Raw genomic sequence first — 20,860 nt, forward strand, 5'->3', positions numbered from 1 at the left:
TGACACCCTGCTTTCATTTATTTCTCCCTCTCCCGAAGCACTGATCAGAGTACACACACCTTCAGGGTTGGTTTCCCGGACACAGATTAAGCCTGGTCCTGGATTTAGAAGCGAACTCGATAGAGAATCTCCTGTGCTCAGGAAAGCACCCCTCAGAGTAGACTTCAAATAAAAGACAGGGACAGAATATCACGTGTCAAATCTCTATATTTAAACCATCCATCCATTCAACAGACCAACCACCTGTGACATGACAGGTTTATACCACACAGAGAGAAAGGAGAGTCAGTGTAGTGTACTTACAGTATATACAGTATGTGTGTGCGCGCATGTGTAAGTGTGTATACATGTGTTCCGCATCTCTCCCACAACATTGTACTTAAAAAAAAAATCATATACTGCGTGTGTATATTTCGCAGATATCTACTCAACATTTCTGTACAGCAAGACACACAGAGGGGGGGGGGGGGGGGGGGGGGTTACAAGTTTACATTGGGACAGCAAATAGGGAGGGGAATAAAACAAAATGTCACTCTACGGCCTCATTGGGCCCAGTCACGTGCAAGGAGTGCGGGGCTGGTCCTTGGGTGGCAGAACCAATGGGAGTAGGGGGAGTGCGACCCCTGGTCCAATCAATAGGAGGAATCCATCTCTCTGTCCTCCCTCTCTTCCTCGTCCATCTTTCGACCGTGCTTCCTGAAGTACTTGTACCTCTGAACATAAAGCTTGACCAGGTTGCTCACCTTGACCGGGTTGATCTCTCCCGTTCGACTGTGGCAGATCTGAGAAGCAGACACAGGTCGGTATTAGTAATAAACACACTATATATCAAATGGCTGTTACAGCGTAATTACTGTGTAGTTACAGTTTAACTAGGCTGTAATTACTTACAACGTAATGTAATTACAACTTCCAATTGTAACTGCTGGAACATAGTAACATATTCTGCATTATAAACCGGGTAGTTTGCGTCCTGGATGCGGATTGGCTGAAACAGCATTTCAGCCGTGTGTATATTATACAATATACCACGGGTATGATGCAAAAACACTCCTTTTTATGTTGGAAACCAGTTTATAATTGCAATATGGCACCTCTGAGGTTTGTGGTATATGGCCAATATACAGCTCCGCGTCGTGCATAAGAACAGCCCTTGGCCATGGTACACTGAACAAAAACATAAAACACAACCATTTCAAAGATTTTACTGAGTCACAGTTCATAAGGAAATCAATTAAGTACGCCCTAATCTATGGATTTCACATGACTGGGAATACAGATACGCATCTATGGGTCACAGATAACTTTAAAAAATATATATAATAAAATGGGCGTGGATCAGAAAACCAGTCAGTATTTGGTGACCACCATCTGCCTCATGCAGCGCCACACATCTCCTTCGCATAGAGTTGATCAGGCTGTTGATTGTGGCCTGTGGAAAGTTGTCACACTCTTCAATGGCAGTGCGAAGTCACTGGATATTGGCGGGAACCTGAACGCGCTGTCGTAAACGTTGATCCAGAGCAACCCAAACATGCTCAACGGGTGACATGGCTGTGCAGGCCATAGAAGAACGGACATTTTCAGCRTCCAGGAATTGTGTAGAGATCCTTGTGACATGAGGCCGTGCGTTTTATAATGCTGAAGGTGATGGATGAATGGATGAATAGCACGACAATGAGCCTCAGGATCTCGTAACGTTATCTCAGTTTCTGATAGTTTGTGAAAAAATTCTTCAGTTGTGCATACTCAGTTTCATCAGCTGTCAGGGTGGCTGGTCTCAGACGATCCCGCACGTGAAGCCGCCTGGGCTGGCGTGGTTACACATGGTCTACGGTTGTGAGGCCAGTTAGACATACTGTCAAATTCTCTAAAACGGCATTGGAGGTTGCTTATGAACATTACATTCTCTGGAAACAGCTCTGGTGGACATTCCTGCAGTCAGCATGCCAATTGCACGCTCCATCAAAACTTGACATCTGTGGCATTGTGTGGTGTGACAAAACGGCACATTTTTTGATTTTTTATTGCCCCCAGCACAAGGTGCAACTGTGTAATGATCATGCTGTTGAATACGCTTCTTGATATGCCACACCTATCAGGTGGATGGATTATCTTGTCAAAGGAGAAATGCTCACTAACAGGGATGTACACACATTTGTGCACAAGATTTGAGAGAAATAAGCTTTTTGTGCATATGTTTTTWTTWTWTTTTATATATTTTATTTCAGCTCCTGAAACCAACACTTAACATGTTGTGTTTATATTTTTGTTCAGTGTATTGGCCAATATACCACACCCCCTCAGTATTGCTTAATAAATATACTACACTCCCTCTGGCCTTTATGAAGTCGACTTCGAACAACTGTTTGTGGAAATTCTTTAAACCTTCACAAACAAGTCAAAGTAATTGTATCGACACCACACCACTCAGTCTAGTAATTATGCCAATCTTTTAAATGTGTGAGCCAATATTTTTAAATGTGCAAGTCACAAACAGGTTGGACAGCAATTGTTATTCCTATGGAACAAAATGCACCTACACTCCGTTACTGAGAGATGCTACAGCCTAAACCCAAAAGCCTGACCATTGCAGAGCAGACGTTTTTGTTCCAGCCCAGCACTAACGCACCTGATTCAACTGTTAATCAAGTCATAGAATAAGGTGTTTTACACCCTCGAATAACAACGGAAAGAACTCTGAACAAAGCGTTCGTTATAACGGCGCACTCAGACGCGTAATAACGCCGVACTCAGACGCGTAATAACGCCGBACTCAGACGCGTAATAACGCCGCACTCAGACGCGTAATAACGCCGCACTCAGACGCGTAATAACGCCGCACTCAGACGCGTAATAACGCCGCACTCAGACGCGTAATAACGCCGCCCTTAAACCATGTAATAACAATGTAATGCAGCTAAAGCAGGTTTATGGTTAGAGAGCTGGGTTACCTTGTGTACTGCCTTCCTCAGGATGTCCTTGTAGTCGTCCTTGTTAATGTCTTTACGCTGGTAGTACGGCTTAATGGCCAGCTTCACCTCCTCCACCGCACGCTCCTGAGTGTGGAGCTTCTTCAGGTACTGAGAGCGAGAGAGAGAAAAATAAAATAGGAGGTGCAGTACTAGTGTTGAACGGTATACCGAAACGTAAGTACTTTTTAGGTACCAGAACATGCAAAACTGTTTTGCAGTAGAATGTTACTTTCGGTACTTCTGTCAAATGTGCCTCACGGATCAAGCTATTCTTATCAGCGCAGCCGAACCCTTATTATAGCGCGCACAGTGCCTGCTCCAGTTTCTTATTTCTAGCCTGCACTGGTAGTCTGGGCAACATCATGTTAGCTCCCCACTCATGCTGAACAGAAGTTAACAGACTTGAATAATGCAACAAAGCATGTAGATGTTGAAACTGTTAATTACTGTTCGCAAAACAATGTCGATACCCTTTACAATGGAAGAATATACCGAGTGTCCAGGCTAACTTTCCTTGCTAGGTGATAGCTAAAGCTAACATCAATTCACTATCCGAGACTTTGTTTGTGATATGCAAACTACAAAAGGCCTAATATGTTCATTTCAAAGCTGATTATCAATAAAAAACTTTATGGATTCAGTTATTCGGTCTCTCTCTCTCCAAAAGATGATCTATTGCCTCAGCGATATTTTATATATTTTTTATTTAACCTTCATTTAACTAGGCAAATCAGTTAATAACAAATTCTTATTTACAATGACGGCCTACCGGGGAACAGTGTGTTAACTGCCTTGTTCAGGGGCAGAACGACAGATTTTTACCTTGTCAGCTCGGGGGTTCGGGGATTCGATCCAGCTCTAACCACTAGGCTACCTACTGACTCAAGTTCCTTGGTGTTCTGACTTCCTCGTGAATGACATCGCTACTCGTTAGAGACAACGCACATTTTTATGAAAAAGCTACTTCTACGCAAATGTTGTTGAATACAATTTGTCATCTGTAGCCCCATGGAATCACCCAAAAACAAGCCCAATAACTCAATGCATGCACACACTCCTATTGAATATGCATTCACCTGTATTGTCCATATGCTACAGATTGATTTACCCAACAGAGATTTACCATTCAAATAAATTATTACCATTATGTAGTTAGATTGGTAAAAACAAAGTCAAACTGATTGCATAATTGTATAATTGATTAATTAATGCATACATGGCTGTCTCTGAAAAATGTTAGTAAAAAAATGCAAATGTAATGGTATTGAACTCAAAAGATGCCCAACGATTGAACAGAGCAGTAGCTGAGTATATCTGTCTGGAAAAAGTGCCATTCGGTGACTTTGGCTAATATGCCTTTTTTTTGCCGTGGAACCGTTTTGGTATTGAGCATCGTGATACTAAACCTGGTATCGGTAATGAAGTCAACATTCTGGTATCGTGACAACACTATGAGGTACTGTACTGATAGTCAGATGACCTTCCATTCCACACACACATCAGTAATTGGAAGATATGGGAGTGGTAGAAAGACATGTTTTTCAAATGGTGCTACCTTGTCAGGGTCCTTGCTCTCGTTGTCCCAGCCTATATCACTGGAGCCCCCGGACCCTCCCGAGAACCCAGAGGGCATGGGAGGGGGCGGGGTCTGGGCACAGCCGCCACCCATAGACATGCCAGGGTGCAGGTGGTTGGGCGGGGTTTTGGTGCAGCCCACCATTGGGAGAGAGCTGTGCAGGATGAACTGGGCAGGGGTGGGGCCGGAGGGAGGAACCTGGGAGGAGGAAGAAGAGGAAGGGGCATGCTGCGATGAATGGTTCTGATTGGTTTGGGAGAGAATCTGCAAGAGAGAGAGACGGAACATATGATGAGAAACGGAAGTGCTTGGTCAGATATTGAACACCTTCAAAACAATCCAAGACAAATATGTAACACGTACAGTTGAAGTCGGAAGTTTACATACACTTAGGTTGGAGTCATTAAAACTTGTTTTTCAACCACTCCACAAAATTCTTGTTAACAAACTGTAGTTTTGGCAAGTCGGTTAGGACATCTACTTTGTGCATGACACAAGTCATTTTTCCAAAAATTGTTTACAGACAGATTATTTCACTTATAATTCACTGTATCACAATTCCAGTGGGTCAGAAGTTTACATACACTAAGTTGACCGAGCCTTTAAACAGCTTGTAAAATACCAGAAAATGTCATGGCTTTAGAAGCTTCTGATAGACTAATTGACATAATTTGAGTCAATTGGAGGTGTACCTGTGGATGTATTTCAAGGCCTACCTTCAAACTCAGTGCCTCTTTGCTTGACATCATGGGAAAATCTAAATAAATCAGCCAAGACCTCCACAATAATTGTAGACCTCCACAAGTCTGGTTCATCCTTGGGAGCAATTTCCAAACGCCTGAAGGTACCATGTTCATCTGTACAAACAATAGTACGCAAGTATAAACACTATGGGACCTCGCACCGTCATACCGCTCAGGGAGGAGACGTGTTCTGTCTCCTAGAGATGAACGTACTTTGGTGCGAAAAGTGCAAATCAATCCCAGAACAACAGCAAAGCACCTTGTGAAGATCCTGGAGGAAACAGGTACAGAAGTATCTATATCCACAGTAAAACGAGTCCTATATCGACATAACCTGAAAGTKCACTCAGCAAGGAAGAAGCCACTGCTCCAAAACCGCCATTAAAAAGCCAGAATACGGTTTGCAACTGCACAAGGGGACAAAGATCGTACCTTTTGGAGAAATGTCCTCTAGTCTGATGAAACAAAATTAGAACTGGCCTAAGAACACCGTCCCAACCGCGAAGCACAGGGTGGCAGCATCATGTTGTGGGGGTGCTTTGCTGCAGGAGGGACTGGTGCACTTCACAAAATAGATGGCATCATGAGGTAGGAAAATTATGTGGATATATTGAAGCAACATCTCAAGACATCAGTCAGGAAGATAAAGGGTCTTCCAAATGGACAATGACCCCAAGCATACTTCCAAAGTTGTGGCAAAATGGCTTAAGGACAACAAAGTCAAGGTATTGGAGTGGCCATCACAAAGCCCTGACCTCAATCCTATAGAAAATGTGTGGGCAGAACTGAAAAAGCGTGTGCGAGCAAGGAGGACTACAAACCTGAATAAGTTACACCAGCTACGTCAGGAGGAATGGGCCAAAATTCATCCAACTTATTTTGGGAAGCTTGTGGAAGGCTACCCGAAACGTTTGCCCCAAGTTAAACAATTTAAAGGCAATGCTACCAAATACTAATTGAGCGTATGTAAACTTCTGACTCACTGGGAATGTGATGAAAGAAATAAAAGCGGAAATAAATCACTATTATTCTGACATTTTACACTCTTAAAATAAAGTGGTGATCCTAACTGACCTAAAACAGGGAAATTTACTAGGATTAAATGTCAGGAATTGTGAAAAACTGAGTTTAAATGCATTTGGCTGAGGTGTATGTAAACTTCAACTGTATACAGTATCTTCAGAAAGTATTTACCTCCCTTGACTTTTTCCACCTTTTGTTGTGTTAGAGCCTTAATGTAAAATGGATTTAATTGAGACTTTGTGTCACTGGCCTACACACAATACCCCAATAATATCAAAGTGGAATTGCGTTTTTAGAAATTAAAGGCTGAAGTGTCTTTAGTCAATAAGTATTCAACCTCTTTGTTATGGTAAGCGTAAACAAGTTCAGGACAAACATTTTTCCTTAAGTTACATAATCAGTTGCATGGACTCACTGTGTGCAATTTTTTGAATGACTACCTCATCTCTGTAACCCACACATACAGATAATTGTAAGGTCCCTCAGTCGAGCAGTGAATTTCAAACACAGATTCAACGACAAACACCAGGGAGGTTTTCCAATGCCTCGCAAAGGGCACGTAATTGGTAGGGGAAAATGCAGACATTGAATATCCCTTTGAGCATGTTGAAGTTATGAATTACACTTTGAATGGTGCATCAATAAACCCAATCACTACAAAGATACAGGAGTCCTTCCTAACTCAGTTGCCGTAGAGGAAGGAGGCCAAAAGTGATTTTTATAAATTTTATTTTCCCCCCAGTCTGCAGGCGCTCGGCCGGCCACAAGGAGTCGCTAGAGCGTGATGAGCCAAGTAAATCCCAATCATGGCCAGTTGTGATACAGCCTGGGATTGAAACTGAGTATGTAGTGACGCCTCTAGCACTGCGAGGCAGTGCCTTAGACCGGTGCGCCCAACCAATGGTGACTTTAAAACAGTTACAGGCTGTGATAGGAGAAAACTGAGGATGGACCAACAACATTGAAGTTACATCACAATACTAACCTACATGACAGAGTGAGAAGAAGGAAGCCTGTATAGAATACAAATAAATACAAAACATGCATCCTGTTTGCAACAAGATGATGGCACCGACYGAGATGGCAGCATTGCGACTAGCTCTTAGTAAACTCTGCTGCATTTTGTTTGTTTATGTTCAATTTGTTACGTTATTAGATACATGTATTTGTGAATATGTTGTGAAAGTGTTAGATATTACTGCACTGCCGGAGCTAGAAGCACAAGAATTTCGCTACACCCACAATAACATCTGCTAAACACGTGTATGTGACCAATGAATTGGATTTGAATTGGATTTGATTTAAAGTAAAACTGCAAACAATGTGGCAAAGAAATGTACTTTGTCCTGAATACAAAGCTTTATGTTGGTGCAAACACCACATCACTGAGTACCACTTCATATTTTCAAGCATGGTGGTGGCTGCATCATGTTATGGGTATGCTGGTCATCGGCAAGGACCAGGGATTTTTCTAGTATTAAAAAAACTGTATAGAGCTAAGCACAGGCAAAATCCGAGAGGACAACCTGGTTCAGTCTGCATTCCAACAGACACTTGGAGACATTCACCTTTCAGCAGGACAATTATCTAAAACACCAGGCCAAATGTACACTGGAATTGCTTACCAAGACAACATTGAATGTTCCCAAGTGGCCTAGTTACAGTTTTGACTTAAATCTGCTTGAAATTAAAATCTTAAATTATCACATCCGCCGAATACAATGGTGTATAACTTACAGCAAAATTCTTACTTACAAGCCCTRYACTTCTTTGATATAGGGGGCAGCATTTTCACTTTTGGATGAATTGCGTGCCCATAGTGAACTGCCTCCTACTCTGTCCCAGATGCTAATATATGCATATTATTATTACTATTGGACAGAAAACACTCTGAAGTTTCTAAAACTGTTTGAATGATGTCTGTGAGTATAACAGAACTCATATGGCAGGCAAAAACCTGAGAAAAAATCCAAACAGGAAGTGAGAATTATGAGACTGGTCGATGTTAAAGTCATCGCTTATTCAATTCCCTGTAATATTATCTGATCTTTTGCACTTCCTACCGCTTCCACTAGATGTCAACAGTGTGTAGAACGCTGATGAAGCCTCTAGTGTGATGTGGGGCCGGATGGGAGGTGTTTCAGTCATTGGTCTGGCAGATTGCCAGTTCTTGGTCACGCGCTTTCCTCATGATATCGCCTTGCGTTCCATAACTTCTACAGACATGAAGGAATGCTCCGGTTGGAACGTTATTGGATATATATGATAACAACATCCTGAAAATTGATTCTACTACTAAGTTTGCCCAGTTTATTCGACTTGTAATATCTGCGGAGCGTTGGACACGTGTACTACACATGCTAGCAAAGTAGCTAATTGGCATAAGTAATGGACATTATCGAACAAAACAACGATTTATTGTGGAACTAGGATTCCTGGCAGTGCATTCTGATGAACATAATCAAAGGTAAGGGAATATTTATGATGTAATTTCGTATTTCTGTTGACTCCAACATGGGCGAGAAATGTTGTTAAATCTGAGCGCCGCTCTCAGATTATTGCATGGTGTGCTTTTTACGTAAAGTTTTTTTAAAAATCTGACACAGCGGTTGCATTAAGAACAAGTGTATCTTTAATTCTGTGTAAAACATGTATCTTTCATCAAAGTTTATGATGAGTATTTCTGTTATTTGACGTGGCTCTCTGCAATTATCCCAGATATTTTGGAGGCATTTCTGAACATGGCGCCAATGTAAACCGAGATTTTGTGGATATAAATATGCACATTATCGAACAAAACATAAATGTAGTGTGTAACATGATGTCCTATGAGTGTCATCTGATGAAGATCATCAAAGGTTAGTGATTAATTTTATCTCTATTTCTGCTTTTTGTGATACTATCTTTTTTGCTGGTAAATGGCTGTGTTTTTCTGTGGCTATGTACTGAGCTAACATAATTGTTTGGTGTGCTTCCCGTGAATCCTTTTTGAAATCAGACATGTTGGCTGGATTCACAACATGTGTAGCTTTAATTTGGTGTCTTTCATGTGTGATTTCATGAAAGATTGATTTTTATAGTAATATATTTGAATTTGGCGCGCTACATTTTTCCTAATTGGACGCTACCGTCCCACCTATCCCAGAGAAGTTAACCAACAATGCCTTTCAGAAATAGTTGAGAAATATTTATTAAATAAACAAAGTAAAAATATTATAAAAAGTAACAACAAACAAGGCTATATACAGGGGTACCAGTACGAGTCAATGTGCAGGGATACAGGTTATTCAAGGTAATTTGCACATATCGGTATGGGTAACGTGGCTATGCATAGATAACAGCGAGTAGCAGTTGTGTAAAAACAAAGGTGGGGGGGGGGGGTCAATGTAAACAGTCCGGGTGGCCTTGATTTAATTGTTCAGCAGTCTTATGGCTTGGGGGTAGAAGCTGTTAAGCGAGCCCTTTGGACCTAGACTTGGCGCTCCGGTACCACTTGCCGTGCGGTAGCAGAGAGAACAGTCTATGACTTGGGTGACTGGAGTCTGTCCATTTTTTGGGCCTTCCTCGGACACCGCCTAGTATAGCGGTCCTGGATGGCAGGAAGCTTGACTCCAGAGATGTACTGGGCCGTATGCACTACCCTCTGTACGGTCGGGTGCCAAGCAGTTGTCATACCAGGCGGTGATGCATCCGGTCAGGATGCTCTCGATGGTGCAGCTGTAGAACCTTGAGGATCTGGGGACCCATGCCAAATCTTTTCAGTCTCCTGAGGGGAAAAAGGTGTTGTTGTGCCCTCTTCACGACCCGCTTGGTGTGTTTGGACCATGATAGTTTGTTGGTGATGTAGACACCAAGGAACTTGAAGCTCTCGACCCGTTCCACTACAGCCCCATCGATGTGAATGGGGGCGTGTTCGGCCCTCCTTTTCCTGTAGTACACGATCAGCTCCTTTGTCTTGCTCACGTTGAGGGAGAGGTTGTTGTCCTAGTACCACACTTCCAGGTCTCCAACCTCCTCCCTATAGGCGGTCTTATTGTTGTCGGTAATAAGGCCTGCCACGTGTCGTCAGAAAATGTGGGTGTTGGAGTCATGCTTGGCCACACAGTCGTTGGTGAACAGGGAATACAAGAGGGGACTAAGCATACACCCGAGGTGCCCCCTGTTTAGGGTCAGCGTGGCTGATGTGTTGTTGCCTAACCTTACCACCTGAGGGCAGCACATTTAGGAAGTCCAAACTTCACTTTCTTGGGCACAGGGACTATGGAGGTCTACTTGAAACATGAAGGCGGTCAGGGAGATGTTGAAAATGTCAGTGAAGACACTTGCCAGTTGGTCCACGCATGCTCGGAGTACACGTACTGGTAATTCATCTGGCCCTGCGGCCTTGTGAATGTTGACCTGTTTAAAATGTCTTACTTGCATAGGCTATGGAGAGCGTGATCACACAGTCGTCCGGAACAGCTGGTGCTCTCATGCATGTGTAACAGTATAGCTTCCGTCCCTCTCCTCGCCCCTACCTGGGCTCGAACCAGGGACCCTCTGCACACATCGACAACAGTCACCCTCGAAGCATCGTTACCCATCGTGCCACAAAAGCCTTGCAGAGCAAGAGGAACAACTACTTCAAGGTCTCAGAGCGAGTTTCCGATTGAAACGCCATTAGCGCGCTCCCCGCTAACTAACTAGCCATTTCACATCGGTTACACATGCTTCAGTGTTGCTTGCCTCGAAGCAAGTATCAAAAGGCATTTAGCCCGTCTGGTAGGCTCGTGTCACTGGGCAGCTCTCGACTGAGTTTTCCTTTGTACTCCGTAATAGTTCGCAAGCACTGCCACGTCCAACAAGCGTCAGAGCCGGCGTAGTAGGATTCAATCCTAGTTCCTACATTGATGCTTTGCCTGTTTAATGGTTAATCTGAGGGCATAGTGGTTCTTATAAGCGTCTGGATTAGTGTCCCGCTCCTTGAAAGCGGCAGCTCTAGCCTTTAGCTCAGTGCGGATGTTGCCTGTAATCCATGGCTTCTGGTTGGGCTATGTAAGTACGGTCACTGTGGGGACGACATCGTCGATGTACTTATTGATGAAGCCGGTAACTGATGTGATAAACTCCTCAATGCCATTGGATGAATCCTGGAACAGTCCTGTAGCGTAGCATCCACATCATTTGACCACTTCAGTATTGAGTCACTGATAATCCCTGCGTTAGTTTATGCTTGTAAACAGGAATCTGGAGGATATAATTGGTCAGATTTGCAAAATGGAGGGCGAGGGAGAGCTTTGTATGCGTCTCTGTGTGTGGAGTAAAGGTGMTCTAGAGTTTTTTCCCCTTTGGTTGCACATATGACATGGTTGTAGAAATAACGGAAAATGGATTTAAGTTTGCCTGCATTAAAGTCCCCGGCCACTAGGCGCGCTACTTCTGGATGAGCATATTCTTCTTTGCTTATGGCCTTATACAGCTTGTTGAGTGTGGTCATAGTGCTAGCATGGGTTTGTTGTGGTAAATAGACAGCTACGAAAAATATAGATGAAAACTTGGTAGATAGTGTTGTCTACAGCTTATCATGGGGTACTCTACCTCAGGCGAGCAATACCTCAAGACTTTAATATTAGACATCGCGCACCAACTGTTATTGACAAATAGACACATACCACCACCCCTCGTCTTACCAGACGTAGCGGTTCTGTCCTGCCGATGCCCGGGAAACCCAGCCAACTGTTTATTATCCGTGTCGTCCTTCAGCCATGACTCAGTGAAACATACAATATTACCGTTTTTAATGTCCCGTTGGTAGGATAGTCTTGAACAGAACTCATCCAGTTTATTCTCCAGTGATGTCACGTTGGCCAATAGAACGGATGGTAGAGGCAGGTTACCAAATAGGGCTATCTTCTGTATACCACCCCTACCTCGTCACAAGACAATTGATTGGCTCAAATGCATTAAGGAAAGAAATTCCACAAATTAACTTTTAACAAGGCACACATATTAATTGAAATGCATTGCAAGTGACTACCTCATGGAGCTGGTTGAGAGAATGCCAAGAGTGTGCAAAGCTGTCATTAAGGCAAAGGGTGGCTACTTTGCAGAATCTCAAATATAAAATATATTTTTGGTTACTACATGATTCCATGGGTCATTTGATAGTTTTGATGTCTTCACTATTATTCTACAATGTAGAAAATAGTAAAAATAAAGAAAAATCCTGGAATGACACACACACAAGGAATATAATTACTCAAAGACACACACACACCTGGCTTGTAGCATGAATGAACTCTTGGGCTTTGGCTCTACTTGCGATATTGGCCTCTTCCATCTTAAACAGCAGAGCTGTCACTGAAATACAGAGAGCAAGGGGTTAGTAAAACCTTATAGATATTATATACTTCATAGAAGCAACAGGAATACACAAATAAAGTAATGTCCCTCCACCAAAAATCTACTAGTTGACATTATTATAATGACTGCTCGTGACAGAGACTTACATGCTAAAACTCCTCCGGCCGTGCAGTCCACTCCTGTCTGCAGACTCCAGGGGAGGGTAGGGACAGCAGGAGGGGGAGGAGGAGGCGGTGGCAGCTTGTTGGCTGAGGATGAAGAAACAGAAGAAGAGGAAGAGGAGGAGGGGTCTGTGGAGGAAGGAGGAAGGGAGAGAGAGGCGAGGGCAGAGCCAGATGAGGAGGAGCAAGGGGGTGAGGCGAGGGATTTGGCGGCTTCTTCCAGAGGGAGGGGCTTCATGCTGGAGGGGCCGTACTGTGAGAGGCCTCCCCCCTGGGAGGAGGGTAGGGACGAGGGACTGGGTGGGGACAGGTTGAGGGTGCTCTGGGTCTGAGCGGGGCAGTCCTCAGGTAGGAAGGAGGGCTCAGGGGTCTTACAGCTGCTGTCCACTGTCTGAGAGTCGGGAGACGACTCCCGAACATCACGTGAGGCGGTGAGGGAGGGCGGAGGGGTGTGGGGGGGTGAGGAGGACGGGGGGAGGACACTGGTGGAAGAGGATGATGAAGAGGATGAGGAAGGGGTTGGACCAGCTGGACCAGAGTGCGGACTGGAGGGTTTAGCCCCCACTCCTAATTGGATGTCGGAGGAAGACCCACCCCAGCCGCCGCCCTCAGAGCTACAGTTGGCCATAGCGCCATCCACGTCCGTCAAACCGCTGGCTAAGCCTTTCTCTCCCCGCGTCTTCTTCGCCAGCCGCCTCCTACGCTTGTTTGCTAGGGACAATGAGGGCGAAGACGCCGAGGAGGATGTGGAGGTGGTAGAGCTGGGCTTGGCCTTCTTGGACTTCAGCGCTGCCACCGTGGGATTAGCCAGCAAGGAGGAAGGTGGAACGGCCAGGGAACTGCTTTTGCCCACCTTCCCCAGGTCCTTGTTGCGTCCACTTAGCAATAGAGGCTCAGAGCAGGGCTTGAGGAACGGAGACCTGCTCTCATTGTCCCTCCTAAAGACCACGGCAATGGAGCCTCCCACCACTGGCAACCCAGAGCCCCCTACTGGCCCGCCCACACCGAGGAGCTCCATGCCCACCTTCCCCGAGCCCACCGGGCCCCCCGTGGTGCTGCTCACGCCCTCGCGCACCAGCACTGACACTTTTGACTGCAGCTTGGCTTTCCTCCCACCCCCACTTAATTTCTTGGACCTGCCAGAGCGACCAGACTCTTTCTTCCCTCCTTTTTCCCCACGCTCTTTCTCCTTCCCTATCTTCCGCCCTCGTTTGGCCGAGGGGAGGGTGGCTGGGGCGGAGGCCAGGCCGGGGGTGGCCTGGGTTGGGGATAGTGAGGAGGTGGAGAGCCCCTTGCCTTTGGGTCGAACCGAGGAGGAAGAGGACGACTTGGACTGACCAGCTTTCTTGCCCGTTCGTGATTTCTTCTTGAAGTGGTGGCGTCCAGGTTTGGTAGCGGTCTTGGGTTTGGCGCTGAGGGCAGCGGGTTCCAGAAGCTGGGGAGGGGAGTCTTCTATAGAAGGGTAGTCTGAATCCAGAGCCTCCCCGTCCAGAGAGCGCATGTCTATCTCCAGTTTGTCTGAGAAGTGGTCCGAGTCATAGCCATGGTAATGTGACGGCGGCGAGAGGGAAAGGCTCCCACGCCGGCCAATCCTGTCGTCTAACTCTTCGTCCGAGCGCCGACGGCTCTTCTTCTTCCTCTTGTGGGGCTTTTCGGAGCCCTGGGAGGGGCTGCGGGGGGAGGATGGAGCCAGCGGTGGGGAACCGGGGAGAGTGGTGGTGGTGGTSGTGGTGACCGTGATGGTGCGCTTGATTGCGAACAGGTCAGAGCCATTGAGATCCTGGATGGACGGTGGCACCACGGGACGACCGTCTCTACGTCTTTCCCTGTCCCCTTCTCTGTCCCTGTCCCCTTCTCTGACCCTGTCCCCTTCTCTGACCCTGTCCCCATCTCTGTCTCGGTCCCTTTCTCTGTCCCGGTCCCTTTCTCTGTCCCGGTCCCTTTCTCTGTCCCGGTCCCTTTCTCTGTCCCTGTCCCGGGGCCTGTCCCTGTCCCGGGGCCTGTCCCTGTTCCGGGGCCTGTCCCTGTCCCTTCGTTCTATGCTTCCTTTGGACCTCTTGGCGCTGCCTCTTTCTCGGCTGGTCGATTCGCGGACGCATTCTCGCTCTCTTTCCCTCTTTATCCGGCTCGTGTCTCCATCCCTCTCCCTTCTCCGGGTGTCATCTTTCTTTCTGTCCTTGTCTCGATCTCCATCTCGTTCCCCATCTCGGTCTCTGTACCGGTCTCTGTTATTCTCTCTGTCTCTGTCCCCATCTCTCTCTCTGTGTTGGTCCTCTGAAGTGTTTGACCAGGAGCGACCCCCGTGCGTTTGCTGCACTGAGGAGTTTTGTGAGCGGGGGCGTGCTGAAGATTCCGGGGTGCTCCATCGTCTCTTCTTCCTCTTCCTGCTATCGCTTCTGCTGCTCCTCCCTCTCTCCTCCACCTTTGTTTTCTTCTCTTTCTCACTCCGCCTCCCCCTCTCCCTGTGTCTTTCCTTCCTCTCACCACTCTTCTCTCCTCTACCATCCTTCTCTTTCCTTTTCTTCCTCCTCCTCCTACTCTCCTCCTCCTCCCCTACCTTGCCCTCCTTCCGCTTGCGCCGCTCCCTCTCCTTGGAGCTCTTGGAGGACTTGCGGCTCTTGTCCTTCTCGGCAGTGGAGGGGGTGGGGGGAGGCAGAAGGAGGGTGTGAGGAGACGATGGGAGGTGCTGAGGTGAGAGGGAAGAAGGGAAGGAGGAACGGTATCTCGCCTTACGCCGGCTGACCAGCTTCCTCCTAAGATCTCCTGCCCCGACCACCACCTCTTCTTCTTCTTCTTCTTCTTCTTCTTCCTCCTCCTCCTCCTCCATGGGCTCCCCATCCTCCCTGCCAGGCATCACCGGCCCCGCCCAGTCCCCCTCAGCCCGCACCGACACAAAGCTATCCCCATCCAGCACCCTCAGGATCCTCTCCGGCTTAGCTCCCCCATGGAGGAAAGGACTGCCGGAGGAGATGGGGAGGACGAGAGGAACGATTCCTTCCCGGCCTCTCTCCTCCCTATTCCCTCCGTCCCTCTCGGTGGCCCCCACGATCTCACCCTCCTCAATTTCAGAGTGGTCCGAGTGCTCCGCCTTCTCTCTCCTGTCTCGTACTTTCACCCGGGGCTCTTTGGTTCGGTCCAGCCTCCTCCGGAGGGGGAGAGGGAGGGAGCGCGGGGAGAGCGGGGGAACAGAGAGTGTGTCCGTGGAGTCTGGCGGAGCATTGTCTTTCTCCTCTCCTCCTGTTCTCCCCGTCTCTGTCTTCCTTTTCTTCCCTCTGGCATCGCTCCCCTTGCTGCTCACGCTGTTCCCTCTCTCCCTCACTCCCCCCGTCGCTCGCTCCTCCTCCTCTCTCTCTGAGGGGGGAGAGCCGGTTGGATCAAAGGGGTCGTACTTTTCCCCTTCTTCCTCCTCCTCGGCCGCTCCTCCCTCCCTCTCTCCTTCCGTGGGGTGAAAAGGGTCGTAGATCTCCGTCTCGCCCTCTTTTTGTCCGTCGGTTCCCACCGGGGGTGGGGAGAGACATAACAAGGGATCAGAGGAGGAGAAAGGGATGTCAGAGTGAGAGGAGGGGGGAGCCAGGGAGGCGGAAGTGGAGGACACTACGTCACCCATCATCACGCTGTTGGCCCTTCCCTCCTGGATGTCGTTGTGGTAGCTGGTTGCCACAGCTCCAGGAGAGGAGGATGAAGAGGAAGGTGGGGAGGCAGGAGAGGAGGAAGGAGAGGAGGGAGATGTGGAGGAGGGCAGGGGGCTCTTGGCAGTCTCTGTGATCCCGTGAGGAGGAGGGACGGCAGGCACCCCTTTAAGGCCTGGGATTCGAGTTAAATCCATGGCCAGGATGGGAGCTGGGCTTGGGGAAAGCTGCAGTCCAGTCAGTACTCCCTGGAGCCTGGGGTTGTGGGTGAAGGAGGGATGCTGAGGGCCGGGGATAAAAGAGCAACCCTGAAAGATGAGACAAGAAATGTTAGGCTTTAATCAACCACCTGGGGTCCACAATCTGTGAAGTGTGTGTGTGTGTTTGGGGGAAGTAGAGTATTGTATGTGTGTATTTGAGTCGGTACCAATAATTTACCTGACTTCCTGTTGCCTATACCAGGGGTGACAGTGGACAAGATACTGAGCAGTGACGAGCCTTCCACTCTTACCTCAGCTGTCAACTCGACTTCAAAGTCAGAACTGGAATACAAATACATCACTCCTGAGACCACGCACAGTGGAACTGGCACATCTAAATTCCCTGTTATGTCATATATTATATTGGGTGTCTCACTCTCCCATACATTTCAGCTTACTTTTCACTCTGACATCCTCTCTTTAGCCGGGCATATGATTTTGGCCCCAATTTAGCTGTCCCTGACAAGTTTGAGATTGGAGACAAAATACACATGTTGTAGCCTACTCGGGGCGCGTGGCTGTCACCGATGCTTGTTTAATGTGAGCGGGTCAGAGAAGAAATCTGAGGGCTACCGATCCCGTCATCGAGACGTCCCGATATTTTCAAAAAATCTGCAATGCTCTTGTAGTGCGAGATGTTTAACGACAAGTTTTGAGAACGGTGATCAGCAATAGCCAATGGTATCCTACCAGTGATGATGATGTATCGCATCTGCCAGAATGTGTACTCTTAAAGAAGAGCGATGAATACTACTTGCATGCATTTGTACTTGCCTTTAACCAAAGCACAATATCGTCACAACTCTGAAGTTGACAAGCAATGTTATTCAATTCAAAATGTATTGGCTTGATATTTCAACTCTGCATGGCATGCGTGAATGTCTGACTGAAAACATTTATGAGGCGGCTTTGAGCCACAGCTCATTCTAACTAATCTAATTACATAATTGTTTTCGCGAGACAGCGTGGTATTGCGAATCCTCACGACCAAGGAAAGAATTTTATAGCGTGTGACCCCCGTCTCTGCCACATCGTTTAGAGTGCGCACCACTATGTTGGCAAGACAAAAAATGACAGGAAAGATTTTAAAAGCAATGTAGTGTACGCCGGCATTACCTGTCAAGGAGATGCTGTGGAGAGCAGTGAAGATAGACCAGGCAGGGAAGCGTTTGGGGGGTTGCAGTAATGACAGCTCCCTATATGAAGGGGGCAGACAGACGAACACACACATTAATAGCTGCTACAGTCAGTGGAAGAGCTTTAAAAAACACACACACAATCACACTCACCAGCTCGCTAGGCTCTTCATCTGGGCTCTCCCTATCACCTTGGTAACACCTCAACCTCGTCCTACTCCTTTCTTCATCCTTATCTGTCTCCTCTTCACTGGAGTCTTTCTCTGTCTGAAGAGACATAGGGCAAATCAAATTTTGTTTTGAAGAATCTTGTAGTGTAGTGTGTGTAGTGTGTGACCGCCCCCCCCCCCCGTGCCACATCGCTTATCACTTCAGGTATATTAGAAAATGTAGACAGTGAATAAATGTAAGCATCCCTCAATTCAAATCAGTTGCAGCATGACCATGAACAAAATGACTGAACCAAAACCCTCAACTTCTACGGTACCCCTCAATTAATTTGAGGAAGCACAGTTACAGCACAATCCTTTGTTTCTGGGATTCAGGCTGTCTCCATCAGTGTCTTCCTCTATGCCCATCTATGTGAGAACAATAGTGAAATTGTAGTCTAGCTAGTCTCGACATCAAGCTATCATTACTGATCGGGGTTAGCCGTTTAGCTCATTTCAGTTTCCTGCGAAAAAACACGAAAGATGGACGATAATGACATTCAGTGATTGGGTCGTAACTAGGTAATGCTAGCTGGCTAATAAGACCACAGATCTATAATGAAAACTGCAGCCAGCGAACGAGAGAGCTAACTAATGCTAGCTAACTATCTAATTAGCCATTGCATTAGTTATAACTGGCATTAGTTAGTTATAAATGTTGCAAAATACCTGGATCAGGCCGCACTATAGTCAGTTGACTAGGCTGACAAACTACATCAACTAACTTAACTAGCAAATACATTTGATCACTGAAAACTAGTTACAATCGCCACATGTTTTCAATGGAATAGGTTCGTAACTAGCTAGCCAGACCTGCCAGAAATAGCAGTAACGTTACTAGCTAGCTGGCCAGGAATGCTAATGTTAGCTCACCTCCTAGCTACACCAGTCAAATACATGCGCTAATTACCTTAGAACCAGTTATATGTTTTGTCCGTGTAAATCCACAATCTTCAACTACCCTTTATTTTGTAAAACATGCAATTTACGTTTAAAATACAGTATTAAAGGTTGATATATTGTTATTTTAAAAGCACAATAAGAGGCCCATCCCATCCATCGCCGACATTTTACTTCCCTTCACTTGAAACCGGTCAACAAGGGCCGACGGGAAATTAAGTTTTTCGTTGATCGGGCTAATTTTGGGTATGACAACCTTCCAAATGCTATTTGAAAGATCCTGCACAAAATAAATACTTTTCCTGCCAATACATCTAGATGTGTATTTAATACTGAAGATTATATTTTCGATGACTGAATATCATGCCTTTATTATAACAAATAATTGCAGCGGTCTAAGGCACTGCATTTCAGTGCTTGAGGCTGGTTCGAATCCAGGCTGTATCACAACCGACCGTGATTGAGAGTCCCATAGGATGGCGCACAATTGGCCCAGTGTCGTCCGGGTTTGGCCGGTGTAGGCTGGCATTGTAAATAAGAATTTGTTCTTTACTGACTTGCCTAGTTAAATAAAATACACTATTTTATTGTTTACGTGTGAATTGTCTTTCAAACGTTTTATCCTAATATGTTGACCCATATCCTTTTAGTGTATATACTTCAGAAAATGTGAAAACTTTGCACTGGTGTAAACCCATGCTAAATCTGTCTCAAAGTGTTGTAGTTTTGTGGTTCCCCAGATCTTTGCTTGTTGGCCTAGTACAGCAAGAGCTTTCCTAAGTATTGCAGTAGTTTTCCAGGTCATAGTAGTTTCAGTAGCCCCTCTTTAACAGTCCATGGTCCTGATCTCTCTTCATTCTCCAGCATAACCCTATTAGCTACAGCTATGTCCCTCATCATGATGCCAGTGGAGGCTGGTGCAATACAACTGGCCTTCTTTAGAATAGTTGAGTATCTGGAGCATCAGCATTTGTGGGTTCGATTACAGGCTCAAAATGTCCAGAAACAAAATAACTTTCTTCTGAAACCCGTCAGTCAATTATTGTTCTGAGAAATGAAGGCTATTCCATGCGAGAAATTGCCAAGAACCTGAAGATCTCGTACAACGCTGTGTACTACTCCCTTCACAAACAGTGCAAACTGGCCCTAACCAGAATAGAAACAAGAGTGGGAGGCCCCAGTGCACAACGGAGCAAGAGTACAAGTACATTATAGTGTCTAGTTTGAGAAACAGACACCTCACAGGTCCTCAACTGGAAGCTTCATTAAATAGTACCCACAAAACCCTAGTCTCAACGTCAACAGTGAAGAGGCGACTCCGGGATGCTGGCCTTCTAGGCAGAGTTACTCTTTTCAGTGTATTTTGCCCATCTTAATCTTTTCTTTTTATTGGCCAGTCTGAAATATGGCTTTTTCTTTGCAACTCTACCAAGAAGGCCAGCGTCCCGGAGTCGCCTCTTCACTGTTGACGTTGAGACTGGTGTTTTGTGGGTACTATTTAATGAAGCTGCCAGTTGAAGACTTGTGAGGCGTCTGTTTCTCAAACTAGACACTCTAATGTACTTGTACTCTTGCTCAGACCCCTAAACAGTAAGAGGACAATAAGAAATGTAGGCTCTTTCAGTTATGAAATCAAATGTGCAACATAACACTAATGAGATTTTTACATTTTTTATTGAATTAAATTTATTTTGGGCAACATATACAACAAAATGTACAATGTGGACACAGAGGCTATCACTTGAAAGTATTAATTAAAACGCTTATTCCAAAGTGGTCCTCGGTGGTAAAAACAATAACACATAATGAATAAAAGACCAAACAAAATTACAAACAACCATAAATACATTCATTTATATTGACACCCTAAAAAGTGCCACTATTCACTGCACTTCTCCCTAACCTT

At 46.0% G+C, this 20,860-nt stretch overlaps 1 protein-coding gene across 2 annotated transcripts; it reads right to left on the reverse strand.

Annotated features, from left to right (window-relative positions):
- Positions 1-529: 529 nt before the first annotated feature.
- On the reverse strand, positions 530-19,139 carry scaf1 (SR-related CTD-associated factor 1). 2 transcript variants are annotated; one of them, XM_070449225.1, is made up of 9 exons: positions 18,965-19,139; positions 17,999-18,112; positions 17,826-17,905; positions 16,888-16,991; positions 12,806-16,757; positions 12,574-12,656; positions 4,531-4,749; positions 2,955-3,083; positions 530-782 (listed from the first exon to the last, which is right to left on the reverse strand). In XM_070449225.1, exons 5-9 carry the CDS (start codon positions 16,644-16,646, stop codon positions 633-635), a joined length of 4,422 nt encoding a protein of 1,473 aa, XP_070305326.1. In that variant the 5' UTR covers positions 16,647-16,757; positions 16,888-16,991; positions 17,826-17,905; positions 17,999-18,112; positions 18,965-19,139; the 3' UTR covers positions 530-632. The 2 variants fall into 2 exon arrangements, with proteins under 2 accessions (XP_070305326.1, XP_023867944.2); XM_024012176.2 differs by having other exon boundaries at positions 4,531-4,815.
- Positions 19,140-20,860: the final 1,721 nt, after the last annotated feature.

The sequence above is a fragment of the Salvelinus sp. IW2-2015 genome, linkage group LG20 (assembly GCF_002910315.2).
Source record: "Salvelinus sp. IW2-2015 linkage group LG20, ASM291031v2, whole genome shotgun sequence".
Lineage (NCBI taxonomy): Eukaryota > Metazoa > Chordata > Actinopteri > Salmoniformes > Salmonidae > Salvelinus > Salvelinus sp. IW2-2015.